Below are 18,453 nucleotides of genomic sequence, written 5' to 3'. Positions count from 1 at the left end.
AACCCTGCTTCAACACACTTACCTGTAGGTTTCAAACAAGCCTGAAGGACTCAAGTAGTTTGATACGATGTGTTTAATTAGGGTTGAAACTAAACTGTGCAGAGCTGCGGCCCTCCAGGGACTGGAGTTCACACCTGTGTCTTAGATGTTGCTGTCAAGCAGGGATCACCAAACTTGTTTCTGGAGGTCCGGTATCCTGCAGGTTTTAGCTCCAACCCTAATCTAACACACCTGAACAAGCTAATCAAGGTCTTACTAGGAAAGGGGTGTCAAAACACGGTCCTGGAGGGCCGGTGTCCTGCACCGTTTAGCTCCAACTTCCTTCAACACACCTGCCTGGAAGTTTTTAGTAAGAGTTTGATTAGCTGGTTCAGGTGTGTTTGATTGGGGTTGGAACTAAAATATGCAACGACACTGGCCCTCCAGGACTGAGTTTGGTCACCCCTGTACTAGGTATACTTGAAACACCCAGGCAGGTGTGTTGATACAAGTTGGAGCTAAACCCTGCACGGCACCAGACCTCCTGGAACGAGATCGGTGACCCCTGCTGTAGAATCCTGATTTTTTTACATGACCAGAATGAAAATTACTTTAAATTCTATCCTTTGGACAAACAGCATTTTATACAGTAGTCAGCATTTGAAGTGGATTAAAAGTGTTTTTCAAAATTTTCCTAGAAAAGAACCAACGGATGGTTTTAGCTCAACTTTGATGAATGGTTTTGATCCACTTCAGATGTTGACTACTGGACATTTTGTATTGTATACAATACAAATAACTTCAATATTTTGGTTATGCATACATAATTATATAGAGTATCTTCATTCTAAAATGACTGAATAAATACATACACGTATAAAGATTTATGAATATGTAAACATGAGTGAGGCTTTGTGTCAATAATGTGCTTTTTCTACTACTTCTACTACTAAAAAAAACTGAAAGTTGTCCATGTTCATGATCTTTCACAGGTGGACACACCCTCCTGCTCTGCAAGAGAGCTGGCATTGGCTGCCGCCCGTTTGGATGCTCATCTCTATTGGTCGATCTCCAGTCGGCTTGATGAAGAGAAATGGGAGGGGCCTAATCTGACTGAGCAAACAGGAAAATCCACTGATTCAGAATCTGTCAGGGAGGAACAAGGGCCAACATTTACTGTGGGTGGAGTTACAAATACCCAGGACCAGTCGGTTGTAGGAGAGCAGAACGGCAGTGTCGCCACTGACCAATCAGAGTCTGAGGCTTAAATGGATTCAAGAATGTAAAAGGTACGAAGGAGTCCACAGTTGGTGTAAATTTAACTATAGACTGGATTGTTCTGCAGTCCAAGCCTTCTTCTTCGAGTTAGATTTTTAAATGTATAGTCGCTAATGCCTAGCATAGAATACTTTCCCCAAGGGGGAAATCCTAGCGTCTCCTTGCTGTGTTTTCAGTCTGATTGAATCTTAACTTTTGATGTTTCATAACAACACTGCCTTTGAATTCACACAGTAGCTCTGTTTCAAACTCTAGTGAGCTTCCTCACCATCCGCTTCCGGAGATGAAAACCTGGGACGGAAACATAAAGTGTGTTAAACATGTCTGAAACAAACTATCATAGATCCCACTTACACCTAGTGTTAAGATGTATTTTCGTTAATCCCATCACAAGTGGATCGCTCTGGGTGGCACACTGAGTTCATATAAGGTATCCATAATTTATTTATAAACAATATGAAACGAGGCAATACAGTTTAGAGCGATATACAATAATTTGATATGAGTGCATTTGAGAAATTACAGATTTCTCATAAACATAAGTCATAAACACATATACACATATACATATACCTGACAAAGGTTTTGTCATCGATTTCAGTTGTAAGAGCATCAAATAATTACTTGACTTCTTGTTGATCAATTTTTCTGATGAATCATCTGTTGAACTGCATCCCAATCATCACAAATACTGCAGAAGACCTATTGGAGCCTGCATGGACTCAAGATTATCATAGAAATCAGTCAAGTTTGGTCAAGGAAAAATCATGGTTTGGGGTTATATTCAGTATTGGGGTTTGCGAGAGATCTGCAGAGTGGATGGCAACATCAACAGTGGCAGTATCAAAACATTTCTGCTGCCCATTACATTACAAACCACAGGAGAGGGCAAATTCTTCAGCAGGATAGCGCTCCTACTCTTACTTCAGCCTCCAAATTTCCTGAAAGCAAAGAAGGTCAAGGTGCTCCAGTATTGGCCTGCCCAGTCATCAGATATGAACATTATTGAGTATGTCTGGGGTAAAATGGAGGAGGCATTGAAGATGAATCCAAAGAATCTTGAACTCTGGGAGTCCTGCAAGAGCGATTTCTTTGCCATTCCAAATTACTTATTGATAAGTTATTTGAGTCATTGCAGAGATGTTTGGATGCAGTCCTCCAAGCTCATGGGAGTCATATACATTATTAACTCTTTTTCCACTGCAGCATGACTTTATATTCTATACTTGACATTATTTCTGTTAAGTGACTAGCCTTTTGTCTAAGCAAAGTCAGACCTTACTCTCCTAGTTAAATAATTACAAAATCAAGGCATGATCATATTTTATTTCGGTAAAATAAGCATAATCTAGAGGCCTTTGCCTTTCAGATAAGCCACTTCTGATACCAAACGATCAACTACAAGTATTTGTTGCTCCTACAACTTGGATAGGTGACAAGACTTTTTGTCAGGTAGTTTTTTTTTTAAACATTTCTGTTTCGGGTAGCATATACCATGTGAAAAGCAATGGTCAGAATAATTAATTATATATACCAGTGGTTCCTAACTTGGGGGTCCCGGTCCACAAGGGGGCCCCAACGAGCTCTGTGGGGGGTCGTGTCTTATTTTTACAATTTTCAGCAGTTCGTTTTATTCCGGCTGACCAAAAAATGGACAAACTTGTAATTTGTCCTCCACAAAAACAACCGATTCGCCTTCAGCTGCTAATAGTAATGACCCAAGCATCCTGGACCCAGATGAGGACGCTCCAAACATTTCGGGTTGCAGTGCTAGCAATACTGGAAATGCAGGAAATGCCAAGAACTATGATTTTATGCCTTTTTCTCAAAGTAAAGTGTCCCTGACCCAGCTACATGCAGTTTTGTCATCTTTACCGTACAGTTAGATGTAGACAATGTTTTCAATATTTTACAATATTTTCCTGGAGAAAAGGGGGTCTCAAGCAAAAAAGGTTGGGAACCACTGATATATTCCATATATAGCCTACACAGTTACATTCAATACATTTGTTTTCAAATCCTTTAATATGAACACTGACTAATTGAACAACATTAGATAAGATATGATTGTTTTAATCCAAATATAAAATACAGGTTTAGACTGAAAAAAAATTGAGATATGAGTTTTGTTGCCCATACTGCAGAGATTTTTAAGGGTATGATGATATATACAGATTAGGGCTGAACAATATATCTTTTGAGCATCATATCACATATTGTGTGTAACTGAAATAGTCACATTTCATCATTTGATTATTTATGAAAGATTAAAGGAAAAATATAGGTCCCACTTTATATTAAGTGGCCTTAACTAATATGTCCTTACACAGGAATTAATAGTTTGATACAATGTACTTATTGTGTAAATACATGTATTTACTTTGTACTTGTGCTTGATTAAATACATGTATGTAATTACATCTGTAATTAACTTTTGTATTTACATTTGTAAATACACTGTTGACCATCCCTTACACGTTAACCCACCCTTAAACCTACCCATGCCACCAAACCTGTCTATAACCCCATCTCTATCCCAACTCAAAAGTGTTCTCAAATACATCTTAAACACAGTAAGTACATTGTATTTATTTTTTGATGTAAGTACATAGTAGTTAAGGACACTTAATATAAAGTGGGACCAAAATATATTATTGTATAAAATTATTTACACAGTAATAACCATGTTATCCTACGTTTCATTGTTCAATTCTTATTTTTCTATACTGTTAGGCTCCCCGGAAAACCATAAAACCCTATTTGTTTAACATTTATTTTTCCTCTGTCGTTTGTATATGCTTGTACTATACTTAAAGCAGATGGACTGCCTAGAAAAAGCCTTGATCACCCGAGACATTCAAATCATCTGGTGAAATTATATTAATATCGCATTATATATTGCAGGAAAACAAAATATTGCAATGTCAGATTTTTTAAATATCGTGCAGCCCTAATACAGAAGCACAGTAAACAGGGTTTATCGAGCTTGTCTAATTTCAGTCACCCTCACAGAGGTAGTCAAAAATATATTTGATTGTATTATTTACTTAGTGTAAACACTCTTGTGGTCGAATGCATTTACATAAATAGTAGTAGACCCTCTAATCCAGCTCATTCTCATGAGGAAGTGTAACTATTTTACGTATTGTCTGAAAACAAATTTATACTATTGAATTCATATGAAAACCCCACCTCTGACCTCATTGTGGGATGAGCAAACTACTAAAATGCATGAATGAAACTTAAATTGAAAAATCACTATTTGCTGTGAAATTGCATTGTCTTTTATCTGCCAACCTAATACATGATAATTAAGGGGGGCCTATGATAAAAATCATCTTTTGAAAGCTGTTTGGACAGAACTGTGTGCAGGTATAGTGTGTCCACAGTCATATTGAGATGATATAAACACAATAAGTCTCTTTTTTAATTTCCTTACATTAAAATAGGATCCAAATCCCGACATTTTGAGTTCCACCGCATCATGACATATGCGTGTGGTTTCCCCACCCACCAATTTAATTGACAGCCGCATACTTCAATGTCTCTGTAGTAACGACTTAAAAAAATTATAACAAGACAGGACAAGCGCAAAGCAATTGGGGTTAAAAGCTCTGTTCAGCTCTCTGTGATCATCAGTCATCATCAAATGTGATCAAGAATGAGTTTTACTAGTTAAAAATGTTTGTAATGCATTACAGCGATTTTACTGTCTTTATTACCACAGCCGCATGTCAGTACAAATATTAAAAGAAGATGCTTCAATCCCAGTTTGTGGACCTTAAATCAGGTTTATTTTGTACATTAACATAACAGATATCCATACAGCAGTGGATCTTAACGTGTATCCTGTCACATTTGCCATCCAAAAACAGTGCAAAGTTAAATGCGCACGCTGTGTGTGTATGTGTGAGTGAACTTTGTAACATTTTGAGTGACTCGTCGTTGCAGAAAGGCTTGAATTAACTCCACAACAAATACATAAAATAATCATTGGGAAAGTTCTCGCTGTAGTATTACTTACATACATTATGTGAGGTTTGCTTCCTTCATGTCTGTCCCTGTGCTGTGATTGAGGCACGCTCTGACAGGCACATGGGAATGGTGGGCGGAGAGTACTAGCATTAAAGCCACAGGCAACAAAAACATCTACGAGATGCTCAGAGCTACATATTACAAACTTCTGAAAGGATATAATAAATAATCTGATGGGTGTTTTAAGCAGACATTTACAGACACATGCTGGAGATACAAAATACTTGTATTAAATCTTGAAAAAGGGGTCAAATAGGTGCCGTTTAAGAAATGTGTTAAGATAAAAGACAGCTAAGCAGTAAGTATTAAACCTTGACAGCATTGTACCAGATTATGCAAATCATGTTGACATCATTCACATCATTTTCATTGGCTTTCTTTGCCAAATGGAATACAAGTGGTCATGAGAAAAAGTAAAACTGTGCTTCATGTTGGATGACCACTTGTGATCAGATCACTGAAAATGCATGTCCTGGAAACAGGAGCTTTAATGATTGCTTGGTGGAAAACTCACTAGGTTTCCTAACAAAGCTAACAAGTCTGATTTGTGTTACTATGACTTATTCTTGTCTTTTCGTCCATGAGCGCGGTTTTAATGTCTCCCTGCTATTTTTAAAACCGTCCTTTAGAGCAAGTCTGTGCGAGTTGTTTACAGTCACGTTGGTTCTACCTGAAAAAGAAGTGAACACGTTACTATGGCAACATTAGCCAACATTCCAATTTGCACCATCACAGCCGAGTTCAGCTTCAGCGTCTTAAGAGTCAGCCGGAGGTAAAATTAGCACGTCCTCACGACTGCCGGCCAGAGTTTAGTCTAGAGAAAGTCAGTCGCTTTGTATCAGAGTGGATCTACACAATAAATGGATTCAAATATATCGGATGCTATTAAGCCATCGCATCCTTTCAGCGTCCTAATTAAATGGATGTGGAAAATAGCATTGTCCTGTGATCGATCAGCTGTTGCCACCATATGCAACTGAACACATTGCTGTTCTTTGTGTCTTCTGTTTATTTCATTCTAATGTGTCCATATAGCAGCTAATAAATCATTGCTCAGTTACTGCTGCGGATAAAGTAAGTGAGCAGTATTAAAGTGGGATGAGATTAGTTATTGAATATGTTTAGCACATCAGTGAGTACGCAAACAAATGCTGGCTTCCACACAATTCCTTCATGTTGTCCCAACACAAATCGATTAAGTTAACATAATTGTTTTAACAAATTTAAATGGATAAAACAATTAAATTGTCTCCCAAAAAACCCAGTACAGTAGACAAAACTGTAGTTTGAACAAACAGCAAAAATTGGTGTAATTTTTACACATTAACTATATTTTTAAAGACAGAGTGCAATGAGAGACTTCTTAACCCAGGGGTCTGTTCTTCGTATGTGGATTACTCAGTTAGCTGGATTTGGATATTGACGATTTGACACCATCCAGGATCGTTTCGTTCTTCAAAGCTGATCCGAGAGTTGTTGTCATAGCAACAGTTCTGCTAGGTCAAACCTGATCGAAAGCAGGTTCAATTCATATAAACAGGATTAGATCGGCTCAGTTCAAGCAAAGATAATACAGAAAGTATTTTCTTACGGTAGTAGTTATATACACTTGGGAAAATGGTAAATATTTTTAACTATATATATATAAAGTTATAGTTATTAATAAAATAAAGTTATACATATTAATAAAACGTATGCAATCTGCACCCTCAAAATGAAAGTACAAAGACTGCCACCTGGTGGTGCAAAGAGAAAACTTATTGATATGAACTTTTTAGATCGCTTTAGAACAAATTGTGTATAATAGAAATGCACAATATGTGACTTTTTTTAAAGCAATAATACATTTATGCAGTCATAAACATGTTTTGACAGTTAATATGCTGTCAAAACATTGATATGCATTAAAATACATGATAAATACACTTGACACATGAAAGAGTAAAGCCTGCAGCTCATAACAAATGTGGAAGGTTAGTGCGTGCCATATTTAACCGTTAATTTGATGTAATTTTGCTCACATGGATAATTAAATATTAATCAGATGATGTCATTACGCTGCTGTGCCGTCAGCCAATCATTGCATTGCTGATCAGGATTTCGAGGATCGATAGATCTGTCCTTCACAACACACGCAGCGATCTCAAATCAGTTTATCCAGACATTCTAATCTTATTCACGAACTTGTTTGAAAAACCAAATTTGCGAGAGATCAGTTATCGAGATGAAAAGATCCAGGATCTGTCAAATCATCTTAGATCATTTAAGCGAGGTACGAAGAACGGACCCCAGGCCAGACTTGTTCACTGGTAGTCTTTATGATGAAGCTTTTTGACCAAGAAAATTTAGCTGGTTAAGTTAGTGCAGGGATGTCAAACTCAATTCCTGGAGGGCCGCTGCCCAGCACAGTTTAGTTAAGAGAAAATGTATTGATATGAACTTTTTAGATACAAACACGTACATGCACAATATTCAACTTTAAAAAAAAAAAGATAACAATTTATGCAGTCATGCACATGTTTTGACCGCTAATATGCCGGTGATTTAATGCTACACAAAAGTTGCAGACACCTTTACTAATATCAAAACGCTTAATTAATTTATACTGTTATTCCTTACGCTGATTAAAAAAACGTGAGTAGGCCTAGGCTACTATAATGAAGAAAATCTTCTCTAAATGTTAAACTAAATACATTGATATGCATTGAAATACATGATGAATACTCTTGACACATGAAAGTGTAAAGCCTGCAGCTCACAACAAAAGCAAAAAGTTATTGCGTGTCATATTTAACAAAATATTTACTGCTAATTGTATGTAATTTTGCACGCATGGATAATTGAATATTAATCAGATGATGTCATTACGCTGCTGTGCCGTCGGCCAATCATTGCATTGCTGATCATGATTTCAAGGATCAATAGATCAGTCCTTCACAAAACACGTAGTGATCTCAGATCAGTTTATCCAGACATTTTAATCTGATTCGCGAACTTGTTTGAAGAACCAAATTAGCCAGAGATCAGTTATCAAGATTAAAGATCCAGGATCTGTCAAATCATCTTAGATCAGGGGTGCTCAATCCTGTTCCCGGAGATCTACCTTCCTGTAGATTTCAGTTGCTACCCATGTAACACCACCTCTATGCATGCAAGATGTTACACTGAGGGAGTTCACAGAATTTTTATTTCACACATACTGAAATTAAAATAAACTTCACAAGCCTGTTTTTCCCTTTTTCCTTCTTGTTTAATTTCTCTACATGTGTATACAGTATTTAGTCCACACAAACAAAAGTAATCAATATCCAAAACCAAGCAGTCATTGAATGTAAACAGTCTGTGTAAATGATATAGATGGTTGGGAGAATGTTGCATAGATGGATTTGAGTGCGATGCAATAAGATCCACTTCCTCACACTGGGAAAACAGTAGTATGATGAATTTAAGAGTCACTGACCGTCATTCCACGTGTACACATATAGTTCATTTGCCAATGAGAAGCATAAAGAACGTTGAAACCAAATCATTGCAGTCCATTGAAAGCACCAACAAACACCTCATCTGAACATCTCTAGGACAACAGGTCCTGTATTTGAGCAGCAACAATAATGTTCTCAAAACAATCAGAACCGGAGTGGGTCGGTAGCCTCAGTTCACCATGTGGTTCCCTCTACCAAACACGACTCACTTGCTCTATGGTGAGCTGGAATATATCCAGTTCTCACTCCCCTCTAGTGCAACCTAGTGGCCTGTAGTAATATTGCAACCAGTGCTTCTCGCATCACAAGAAACTAAAACAACAATTGAAGCATGTAACGTTTGTTCGTTACACCCATTTCAAACACACCTGCCTGTAATTATCAAGTGCTGTTCAGGTCCTAATTAATTGGTTCAGGTGTGTTCGATCAGGGTGAGAGCAGTGTTTTGCAGGAAGGTAGATCTCCAGGAACAGGATTGAGCAGCCCTGTCTTAGATCATTTAAGCAAGGTACGAAGAATGAACCCCAGGTGCTGAGGGATGAACTGGCCAGTATTTGCATTTGCACATTACTGACCAATGGTGGCATGCAACAAGGCATGGCCTAAAGCAGAGGTGTCCAAACTCGGTCCTGGAGGGCTGGTGTCCTGCTGAGTTTAGCTCCAACTTGCCTCAACACACCTGCCAGGACATTTCTAGTATATCTAGTAAGAGCTTGCTTTGCTGCTTCAGGTGTGTTTGATTAGGGTTGGAGTTAAACTTCTCAGGACACTGGCCCTCCAGGACCAAATTTGGACACCCCTGGCCTAAAGAAAAGGTAAGTAATGCAAAAGCACATGCAATTAATGATGACTATAGAAATCCTGGCCAAAGGCATTGATTTTGTTCCAGAAAGATGACATGTTTGTGAAAAACGACGTATAGCCACCCTACGGTTCAGTCTAAAAAATTTCTATGTGAATATGTTTGTCGTTCTTAAGGAGCACACACAAAAGAACACAAAAGAAGATACTTTGAAGAATGCTAAACACCTGTAATCACTTCAATACGCTTATTTCACGCGGCTGCCTTTTTAAAGAACTAAAGCGAGGCTGCGGTGGAAAGAAACACGGAAGTGTAGGACCAGCACTGTAAACATTGCAGTAACATGCTGTAGACTGTAAAGCTCCAGCTGTTGCAGAGATAAAAAAAAAATAGAAATGGTGTAGACATCACTTTAAAATCATTCAGTAAGTTTAATTTAAACATTTAAAAGCAATTTAGCTTCAAACAACATCACAATCTCTTTAAGAGTAATTTGCTCAAGTGTCCTCCTAGGCTTTAGTTCATGGCACCAGTTAAACACCGGCGGGACGCTTCCCTACTTCAGCTTATGTAATCCCGGTGAGCGATAAAACACTGCAGTCCTCTGTAGCACACCCTTGTGTTGTCTGTAATAGCGTTGTCCAGGTACTGAACTTTTAAAAACGTCAATTTCCTGCTAACATTCAAGCGCCGCTGAGCGCGTTCATAAACACTGCTGATTTACCATAGTGTTCACCAGTGCTCATCAGTTTACCGCTCTTCACCCAGTGCAAACCCAGATACACTGACTGGAGCGCGAAGCAGCCTTGAAGATCAGTCGAGTCATCAAGCAGATCGCTCATCTGTGTTTGTACTCGGTAAACAGTGGAGGGTGAACTGATGACCTTCTCTGCAAATCCCAGTCATTTCTGTCGAGCACATGAACACAATGGCAAATCAGTGCTGTTTTAAGAAAGCCATCAACAGTGCCTTAAATGTTAACGGAAATTGACGTTTTTTCTTTTAATTCAGTATCATAGAGTCTAATATAGTGAAAGAATCAGTTCATCAACTTGAGTTTGATAAATAGCATCTAAAACATGTGTTTGGGAAAGAAAACGTATCAGGGTTCTGCCTCTCTGGTCATGTAAATTCTTGTTTTGGTGGCAGAATCTGGACACTAGTCATGTCTAGTCCTGTCCTGTTGTGCTCGGCTCGAGTATTCTTGGGTCGAGCACTTGTTTCTGTCATTGTGTGTGTCTCCGTGTGTGTTTGTGTTTTCGTCTGTCTGCAGTGTGGTGTTTTATTCCCAGCGTCTCAGTCTAGTTGGTTTCGGTTTTGGTTTCGGCGCTGGGATGAAGCATGCACGCTGCGTGTGTGAGCGCACGGTGAGTGTTTTCATTCATCGTGTGCTCGTGTCTTGCGTCTGTTGTCAAAGCACGTGGCTATGTGTTTACATTGTGGTCACGTGCTTTTGTCGTGTTCTTCAGTGTTGTGCTCGTCTTGTCATGAACATGCGGTTAATGAGTTCTCTCATTGGCTGCATGTTCTTGTCCTGTTTTATGTGAGCGCATGGCTTGTCTTGTCTCTGTCAGTTGTCATCGTTTCCTGTCTTGTCCTGTTCTCCAGTTTGCCAGCCTGCCCAGTCTAGTTTGTTTGTTTGTTTGTTTGTTTATTTGTTTTATTAATATTTTCCCCCTCGGGATAGTTTGTTTTGCTTTTTTGCTTTTTATTTTTTATCAATAAATACCCATTATTTCTTTGCACTTGAGTCCTCGCTCCTTTTCCCCACCCCGACTGTGACAAAACGTTAGCTAACTAGTGCCATTTCAATTAACTTAGCTGACTTTGCTTTTAAAAATAGCGGCCGCATGAAATCAGTCTATTGTAGGGAAAACAAATACTACATATGTCAATGGTTACAAGTTTCCAACATTTTTTTTTAAATATCTTCTTTTGTGTTTAAGAGAATAAATAAATTAAGTAAATTAGTAAATGGACAGAATTTAATTTTTTGGGGTGAACTATCCCTTTTATTGAGAGTATGGAAACAAGAAGAACATCATCAATCAAAATACATTTTCCATACGTGTTCAATAATTCAGTACGGCATAGAAAAACCTCTTATTGTTGCTAAATAAACAGGGTTTTGTTGTTACATCACCTATATTTCTATTGCACTTTATACAGAACAGCTTGTGTCAAAGCAGCTTCACGGAGAATCACTTATGGAAATGTAACTATATGGAGCCAATTCAGACTCTACTGTAAAGCAGCTCCACAAGACAACAGTGTCAGTTTCAGCTCAAGCCAGGTTTTCAGTGTTGGTCCATTACCCTTGTGAAATGTTTATTGTGTTAACAACAACACAAATAATCTTATATTTTGAAATATAAGATTTCCACATCATAGGCTGCTGTTTACTGTATATGTTTTCTGATGCTTGTGTAGCATCTACAGAAATGTATTTATTTTAGATACTATCAAGTATTTCTAGCTCTCTTCGATTCCTCCTGGACAATCATAATTGATGCTTTGGGTTTTGATGCCCAGTGCTGCTTTAATTATGTTGAAGACTGGTCTTGGATCTGTTTTGTGTTCTGTTGAACATACGTGTTCTCTATGTAGACAACACTGTCCTGAGTGATGCACTGATGGTGTGTGTTTATGTAATGTGTATCAGTCAGTCGGGACCTTTCAATGCATTATGAAGACTAAATACTGAATTCAGTTTCAAGTCTGTTGGAAGTTAAAATGTTCTGAAGTGTTTGAATGAATTAAAGGTCTACTCAGTCATCAATGCTGGTGAAGAAATGTGTGCCAATATTTATGATTTAATTATTCTAATAACTATTTTATCATTTTTTTTAAATGATTTTACTGATTTGTAACCTGGTGTTAAAATACTGAGTGCACCTTTAAATTTTAAAACAGGCAAAATGCACATTGTTATGAGGCTCAGAGAGAAACTGTGTTCTCCCCAAGTCTTGAATGTGCTGTCCTGTATGTGATTTGTAGCTCACTTGAATGTTTTAGCACATCCGGTAAGCACAAACACTGCTCTCACGCAGGTTTCTCCTCTTGCTTTTGCTGCTGTTGACATTTTTTAAATGTGTTTTTAAGCGTTATGATTTCCTGTATATAATATTATAAGTCCTAATAAAACTATATTCAACCTAAAGTCTGGTGAGTATTTGCAGTTGGAATTTTAAAGAAGCTACTTTCTTTTTAAGTGCATGATTTGAAGTGTATTTAAGTGTTTGTTCGATTTTGGTGTTTTGGGCTTTTCATGAAGTGTTTAATAGGGTTTCAGAAAATCTTATATGCACTTTTAAAGTGACAGTTCACCCAAGCCAGTTTAAGATTTTTACATTTTTCCTTTTTTTTTTTTGTTCTTTTGAACACAAGGAGATATTTTGAAAAATATTGGAAAATGGGTAACCATTAACTTCTATAGTAAGGAAAACAAATACATATCATTTTTGGGTGAACTATCCTAGTGTTTCTTTTGTAGCCTTTTATCAATTTGTGTCTTTGAATTCAAAATTTCAATTACAATACAGAATTTTGAAAAGTTATATCTTAATTTTGCAAGTACAGTACTATATAGTTGTAGTCAGAATTATTAGCCCCCTTCGACTTTTTTTTTCTTCTTTTTTAAATATGGATGTTTATATATATTAGATTTCTAATCAGCCAATCACATGTCAGCAACTCAGTGCATGTAGACATGGTCAAGACGTTCTGCTGCAGTTCAAACTGAGCATCAGGATGGGCAAGAAAGGTGATTTAAGTGACTCTGAATGTGACATGGTTGTTGGTGCCAGACAGGCTTGTCTGAGTATTTCAGAAACTGCTGATCTACTGGGGTTTTCACACACAACCATCTATAGGGTTTACAGAGAATGGTCCGAAAAAAAGAAAATATCCAGTGAGTGGCAGTTCAGGGGGCACAAATGTCTTGTTGATGCCAAAGGTCAGAGGAGAATGGCCAGACTGGTTTAAGCTGATAAAAAGGCAACAGTTACTCAAATAACCATTCTTTACAACCGAGGTATGCAGAAGAGCATCTCTAAACACTACCTTGAACCTTGAGGCGGATGGGCTACAGCAGCAGAAGACCACACCGGGTGCAACTCCTGTCAGCTAAGAACAAGAAACTGAGATTGCAATTTGCACAGGCTCACCAAAATTGGACAATAGAAGATTGAACAAACGTTGCCTGGTCTGATAAGTCTCGATTTCTGCTGCCACATTCAGATGGTAGGGTCAGAATTTGGTGTCAACAACATGAAAGCATGGATCCATCCTGCCTTGGATCAATGGTTCAGGCTGGTGGTGGTGTAATGGCATGGGGGATATTTTCATCATCGAGTAAACACCACCCCCTACCTGAGTATTGCTGCTGAAGCTGTCCATCCCTTTATGACCACAGTATACCCATCTTCTGATGGCTACATCCAGCAGCATAACGCACCATATTATAAAGCTCAAATCCGCTCAGACTGGTTACCTGAACATGACAATGAGTTCACTGTACTCAAATGGCCTCCACAGTCACCAGAACTCAATCCAATAAAGCACTTTTTGGATGTGGTAAAATGGGAGATTTGCATCATGGATGTGCGGCCGAAAAATCTGCAGCAACTGCGTGATGCTATCATGTCAATATGGACCAAAATCTCTGAGGAATATTTCCAATACCTTATTGAAGGATTAAGGCCCAATCCCAATTTTATTTTTGTACCCCTTTCCCTTCCCCTTGGCCCTTAAAACCGAGTGTTTAGGGGGAGGGCTTCAAATTGTACCACTAAGAATTGGGACAGCACTACAGTACCTGCACACGTCATCATATGTCATCGCAATCTCATGCTTTATATTAGGTGATGTTCAGAGATCGCGACTCTGTAGTTTTTTCCAATTGCTTTATTTTTTGGTATTTATCTTCAGGAAATCACTGAAGGCAAATATTATGTTATCATAATGATCTAATTTGGCAATAAGATCGTAAATATACTGTATATTTACACCGTAGCCATATTCATTTATGTAGACACAAGAAAACAATGTTAACATTATAGCAGACACTGTAAAAGCCCATTCCCAGCTACTTGACATTACTGACTGGGTATTCAACTGTCATCAAGTGTCAGAATGTTGTGGGACTGCTATACAGGAGTTATTATTATGGATTATAGATTGCGAAATTTAGCGGTTTTTATCTAAGAGATTTTTTTTAAAGCTTGAGGGTAAAACATGAACACGATTATGAATATATTACAACATGTGTTTGTTGTAAAAAATCGTACTAATGACAAAAAATATAAATTTGTGGATCTCCTTACTTCCGGGTGCAGCTGTGGCTGGTGTATTCTGGGAAATTTTCTTACCCCATGGTTTCGAGTGTGGTCCTGAAAATCTTCTTTCGGAGGGATATCTACCCCTTGCCCTTAGCCCTACGCCTTCAAGCTAAACAGGAAAGCACAAAACGAGGGGTAGGGGTAAGGTGAAGTGGGTTAGAATTGGGATTATGCCTAAGGCAGTTCTGAAGGTAAAAGGCGGTCCAACCTAGTACTAGTACCTAATTAAATACTTAAAGTGGCCGGTGAATGTATATTTTCTGAAATATGGAGTGCTTAAAAAAATCAACAAATTCCCCTCTGTAAAAATCTTTTGTGTTTAATATGCTATAAACAAAACATTACTTAACCCTTGTAATACAAAAAAACCTTCCAATTTAAGTAATTAGTCAACGATGGAACCATAACTTTTAGTTTATTTTTACTCAATTCACCTGCGTTGTCTTTTCTTTTCCTTTATTATCATTTCATTTACTCTCCTTCATGTGGTTTTTAAACCTTCACAAGTTTCGTTCTCCTGCTGTAAACAAAGGAAGTTATTATGAAGAATGCTGTTTGCTGGCATCCATCACCTCCATAGTATTCCAAAATACTATGGAAGTCAATGTGTGCCATCAACCAGCATTCTTCAAAATGCTCATATATGTTTTGAACAAGTGAAAGGTGAGTAAATAATGGCAGAATTTTAATTTCAGGATGAACTAACCCTTTAAAGACTGTTAAAGAGTGTTTTGGCGCCACAGGTGGCACTTAACGGAACTACGAGACAGAATTATAAAATAGCCTTCCACCCAAACTCACTTAAACTACTCTATTACACCACACGACCAACACAAGTACATACATTTCAGTATACATCAGTATTATATTAAATATTCAACAATAATCTCCTCAGTTCTAATTCTGTATACTTAAACGTACATATCTATGTACATACTATCAAATTGTGATAGTCCCAGGTCCTTCACATGCACAAATGTGTCCTCTTCTACTTTACCCACAGGGATTGTGGGTAAATGTCAAAGTATTGACTGTCCTCTGACCTTCTGACTCTTTCGTCCTCCGTCAGCCCTCCTTCTCCTTTCTGTTTTGCTGATTTAGCCCATATTGACTCGGTGTTTTACTCTATCGTTTTCCTTTCCCTATCTTTAAATCACGCAGACCATTTAAAAATAGAAATGCGCATTGTTCCTTTAAGAAGCAAGGTTATCCAATGAAGTCTCCACGTACTGTACTATAGCCTATACGACCAGCTCTGCAGTTTAGTTGCCTTGCGAGGCCTGGAAGCTCCACTAGAGGGCAGTGCTTACAGGGGATCTCAGTGCACAGATTCATCATTTCACTATTCTACATAGTAACAGACCTACAGATCTGTATTAAGCCCCAAAGCTCAGTAGGGTTGTCTTTGAACGGCTTATATGCAAGCCCACACTGAATCTGTACCCGCAGCACTCAAATAAACCTCAACAGAATGCAAAATGCCTGTTCTTTACAAACTTACATAGCTACACTATCCTCCTCGGCCCTTGCTTGCTTGTTTATGTGAATTTTGGGGGCCTTGTTTGAATGTGGTGTGCGTGTGCTCTCAGTAATCTGAGCTGTATATTATGAATCATGTCATGCCTAAATGACACAGATCAGTGCGGAAAATAGAGCATGGATAAACAACAGAGAGGCTGTTTTATTTTTTTTGCATTGCTTTTCCCTTGCTCTCCTTCTTTTGTCCAGTACGCCCCTCCTTGCCTCCTCTCCTTATTATAATACTGACATAGTTTTTCATACATGAGCCCTGCAGAAGCACCACAGAGCAACCGCACTCATGTGAACAGAAGAAAAAGTGCTCTTATTCAGAAATTGGTTGTAAAATCGACTAATAATTACAAAGAAGCGTCAGATTGTTTATGTTGTATTTACTAATCATACAGTAAAAGTTTTTAATTTCAGATATATTTAGAAATTTCTTTCAAAATATAGAACAAAATGGCTGAAAATACAGTTGCTAAAATATATTTTTAAACATACTTTAATATGTTTTTTTACAAATATATTTTTAAAATATTTTTAAAAATATATTTTAATGTATTTATATAATATAAAAATGCTAAAATATATTTTAAATTATTTTAAATTTTATTAGGTACAACTGCTTGTTATCGCTAATTTCTAATCAGCCAATCACATGGCAGCACCTCAATGCATTTAATGCATTTAGGCATGTAGACATGGTCAAGACGATCTGCAGTTCAAATTGAGCACCTGAATGGGCAAGAAAGGTGATGTAAGTGACTTTGAACATGGCATGGTTGTTGATGCCAGACAGGCTGGTCTGAGTATTTCAGAAACTACTGATCTATTGGGATTTTCACTCACAACCATCTCTAGGGTTTACAGAGAATGGTCAGAAAAAGAGAAAATGACCAGTGAGCGGCAGTTCCAGCCTGAACTCACGAGAAAACGTAAGTATTTTATGTTTTGGCAGTTTAGTGGCTAATTCGTACGAATTCGTACAAGTTCAGTCGTAAGAAATTGTACGATTTTAAAAAGGAGGCGTGGCACCTAACCCCACCCCTAAACCCAACCGTCATTGGGGGATGAGCAAATCATACTAAAATGTACGAATTAGATCGTACGAATTCATACGAATTAGCCACTAAATGAAAAAGTTACGAATTGCCGTGAGATTGTGTTGGCAGTTCTGTGGGTGCAAATGCCTTGCTGATGCCAAAGGTCAGAGGAGAATGGCCAGACTGGCTCCAGCTGATAGAAAGGCAACAGTAACTCAAATAACCACTCGTTACAACCGAGGTATGCAGAAGAGCATCTCTGAACACACAGCACGTCCAACCTTGAGGTGGATGGGCTACAGCAGCAGAAGACACAGGCTCACCAAAATTGGACAATAGAAGATTGGAAATACGTTGCCTGGTCTGATGAGTCGCGATTTCTTCTTCGACATTTGGATGGTAGGGTCAGAATTTGGCATCAACAACATGAAAGCTTGGATCCATCCTGCCTTGGATCAACAGTTCAGGCTGATGGTGGTGGTGTAATGATGAAGGGGATATTTTCTTGGCACAATTTGGGTCTATTAGTACCAATTGAGAATCGTGTCAATGCCAGACCCTACCTGAATATTGTTGTCTATACCACAGCGTACCCATCTTCCGATGGCTAGTTCCAGCAGGAAAACACACCATATTATAAAGCGTGAATCCTCTCAGAGTTTAAATAAAAATACATTAATACATTGTAAAAATCTTGCAGTAGTCATTCATCATACCAATCAACATACTTGAAATTAATTTATCATCAAAACAGTTGGATACAGAGAATATATATTAAAGATGCATATGTGGGATTATTATTATTATTATTATTAATTACATTAAATACATTTCAAATAATTAATATTTGATCTCCACACACATTGTCCTGTAAGGTAAGAGATGTCTTTTCTATTTATAAATATGTTTTCCATTTGAATAATATATTTTATTGTATAATAACATCTATTTAAAATACACTTTGGCCAGAAAAA

At 37.8% G+C, this 18,453-nt stretch overlaps 1 protein-coding gene and 1 long non-coding RNA gene across 5 annotated transcripts in view; one reads left to right on the top strand and one right to left on the bottom strand.

The window, feature by feature from the left end:
- The window catches only part of kcnj9 (potassium inwardly rectifying channel subfamily J member 9), a 44,408-nt gene extending 31,672 nt beyond the window's left edge, over positions 1 to 12,736 (top strand). The window contains exons 8-9 of one of the 2 annotated variants that reach the window (XM_087241488.1): positions 972 to 1,268; positions 11,746 to 12,736. In XM_087241488.1, the coding sequence (XP_087097614.1) occupies positions 972 to 1,247 (276 nt within the window). In that variant the 3' untranslated portion in view covers positions 1,248 to 1,268; positions 11,746 to 12,736. Of the gene's footprint in view, positions 1 to 971; positions 5,023 to 11,745 lie in introns of those variants that run through there. The other variant, XM_087241487.1, reaches the window with a different exon arrangement.
- Positions 62 to 16,172, bottom strand: LOC141378931 (uncharacterized). 3 transcript variants are annotated; one of them, XR_015479094.1, is made up of 4 exons: positions 15,853 to 15,990; positions 14,901 to 15,024; positions 489 to 1,548; positions 62 to 282 (listed from the first exon to the last, which is right to left on the bottom strand). It is a non-coding gene; the product is annotated as an uncharacterized LOC141378931 (long non-coding RNA). The 3 variants fall into 3 exon arrangements; XR_015479093.1 differs by lacking the exons at positions 62 to 282; positions 489 to 1,548 and adding an exon at positions 9,572 to 10,484 and having other exon boundaries at positions 15,853 to 16,172; XR_015479095.1 differs by lacking the exons at positions 62 to 282; positions 489 to 1,548 and adding an exon at positions 9,992 to 10,484 and having other exon boundaries at positions 15,959 to 16,172.
- Between the last annotated feature and the right edge of the window lie 2,281 nt (positions 16,173 to 18,453).

This window comes from Danio rerio, chromosome 2 (assembly GCF_052040795.2).
Source record: "Danio rerio strain M-AB ecotype USA chromosome 2, GRCz13ab, whole genome shotgun sequence".
Taxonomy (NCBI): Eukaryota; Metazoa; Chordata; class Actinopteri; order Cypriniformes; family Danionidae; genus Danio; species Danio rerio.
This window is presented reverse-complemented; position numbering and strand designations above follow the sequence as displayed.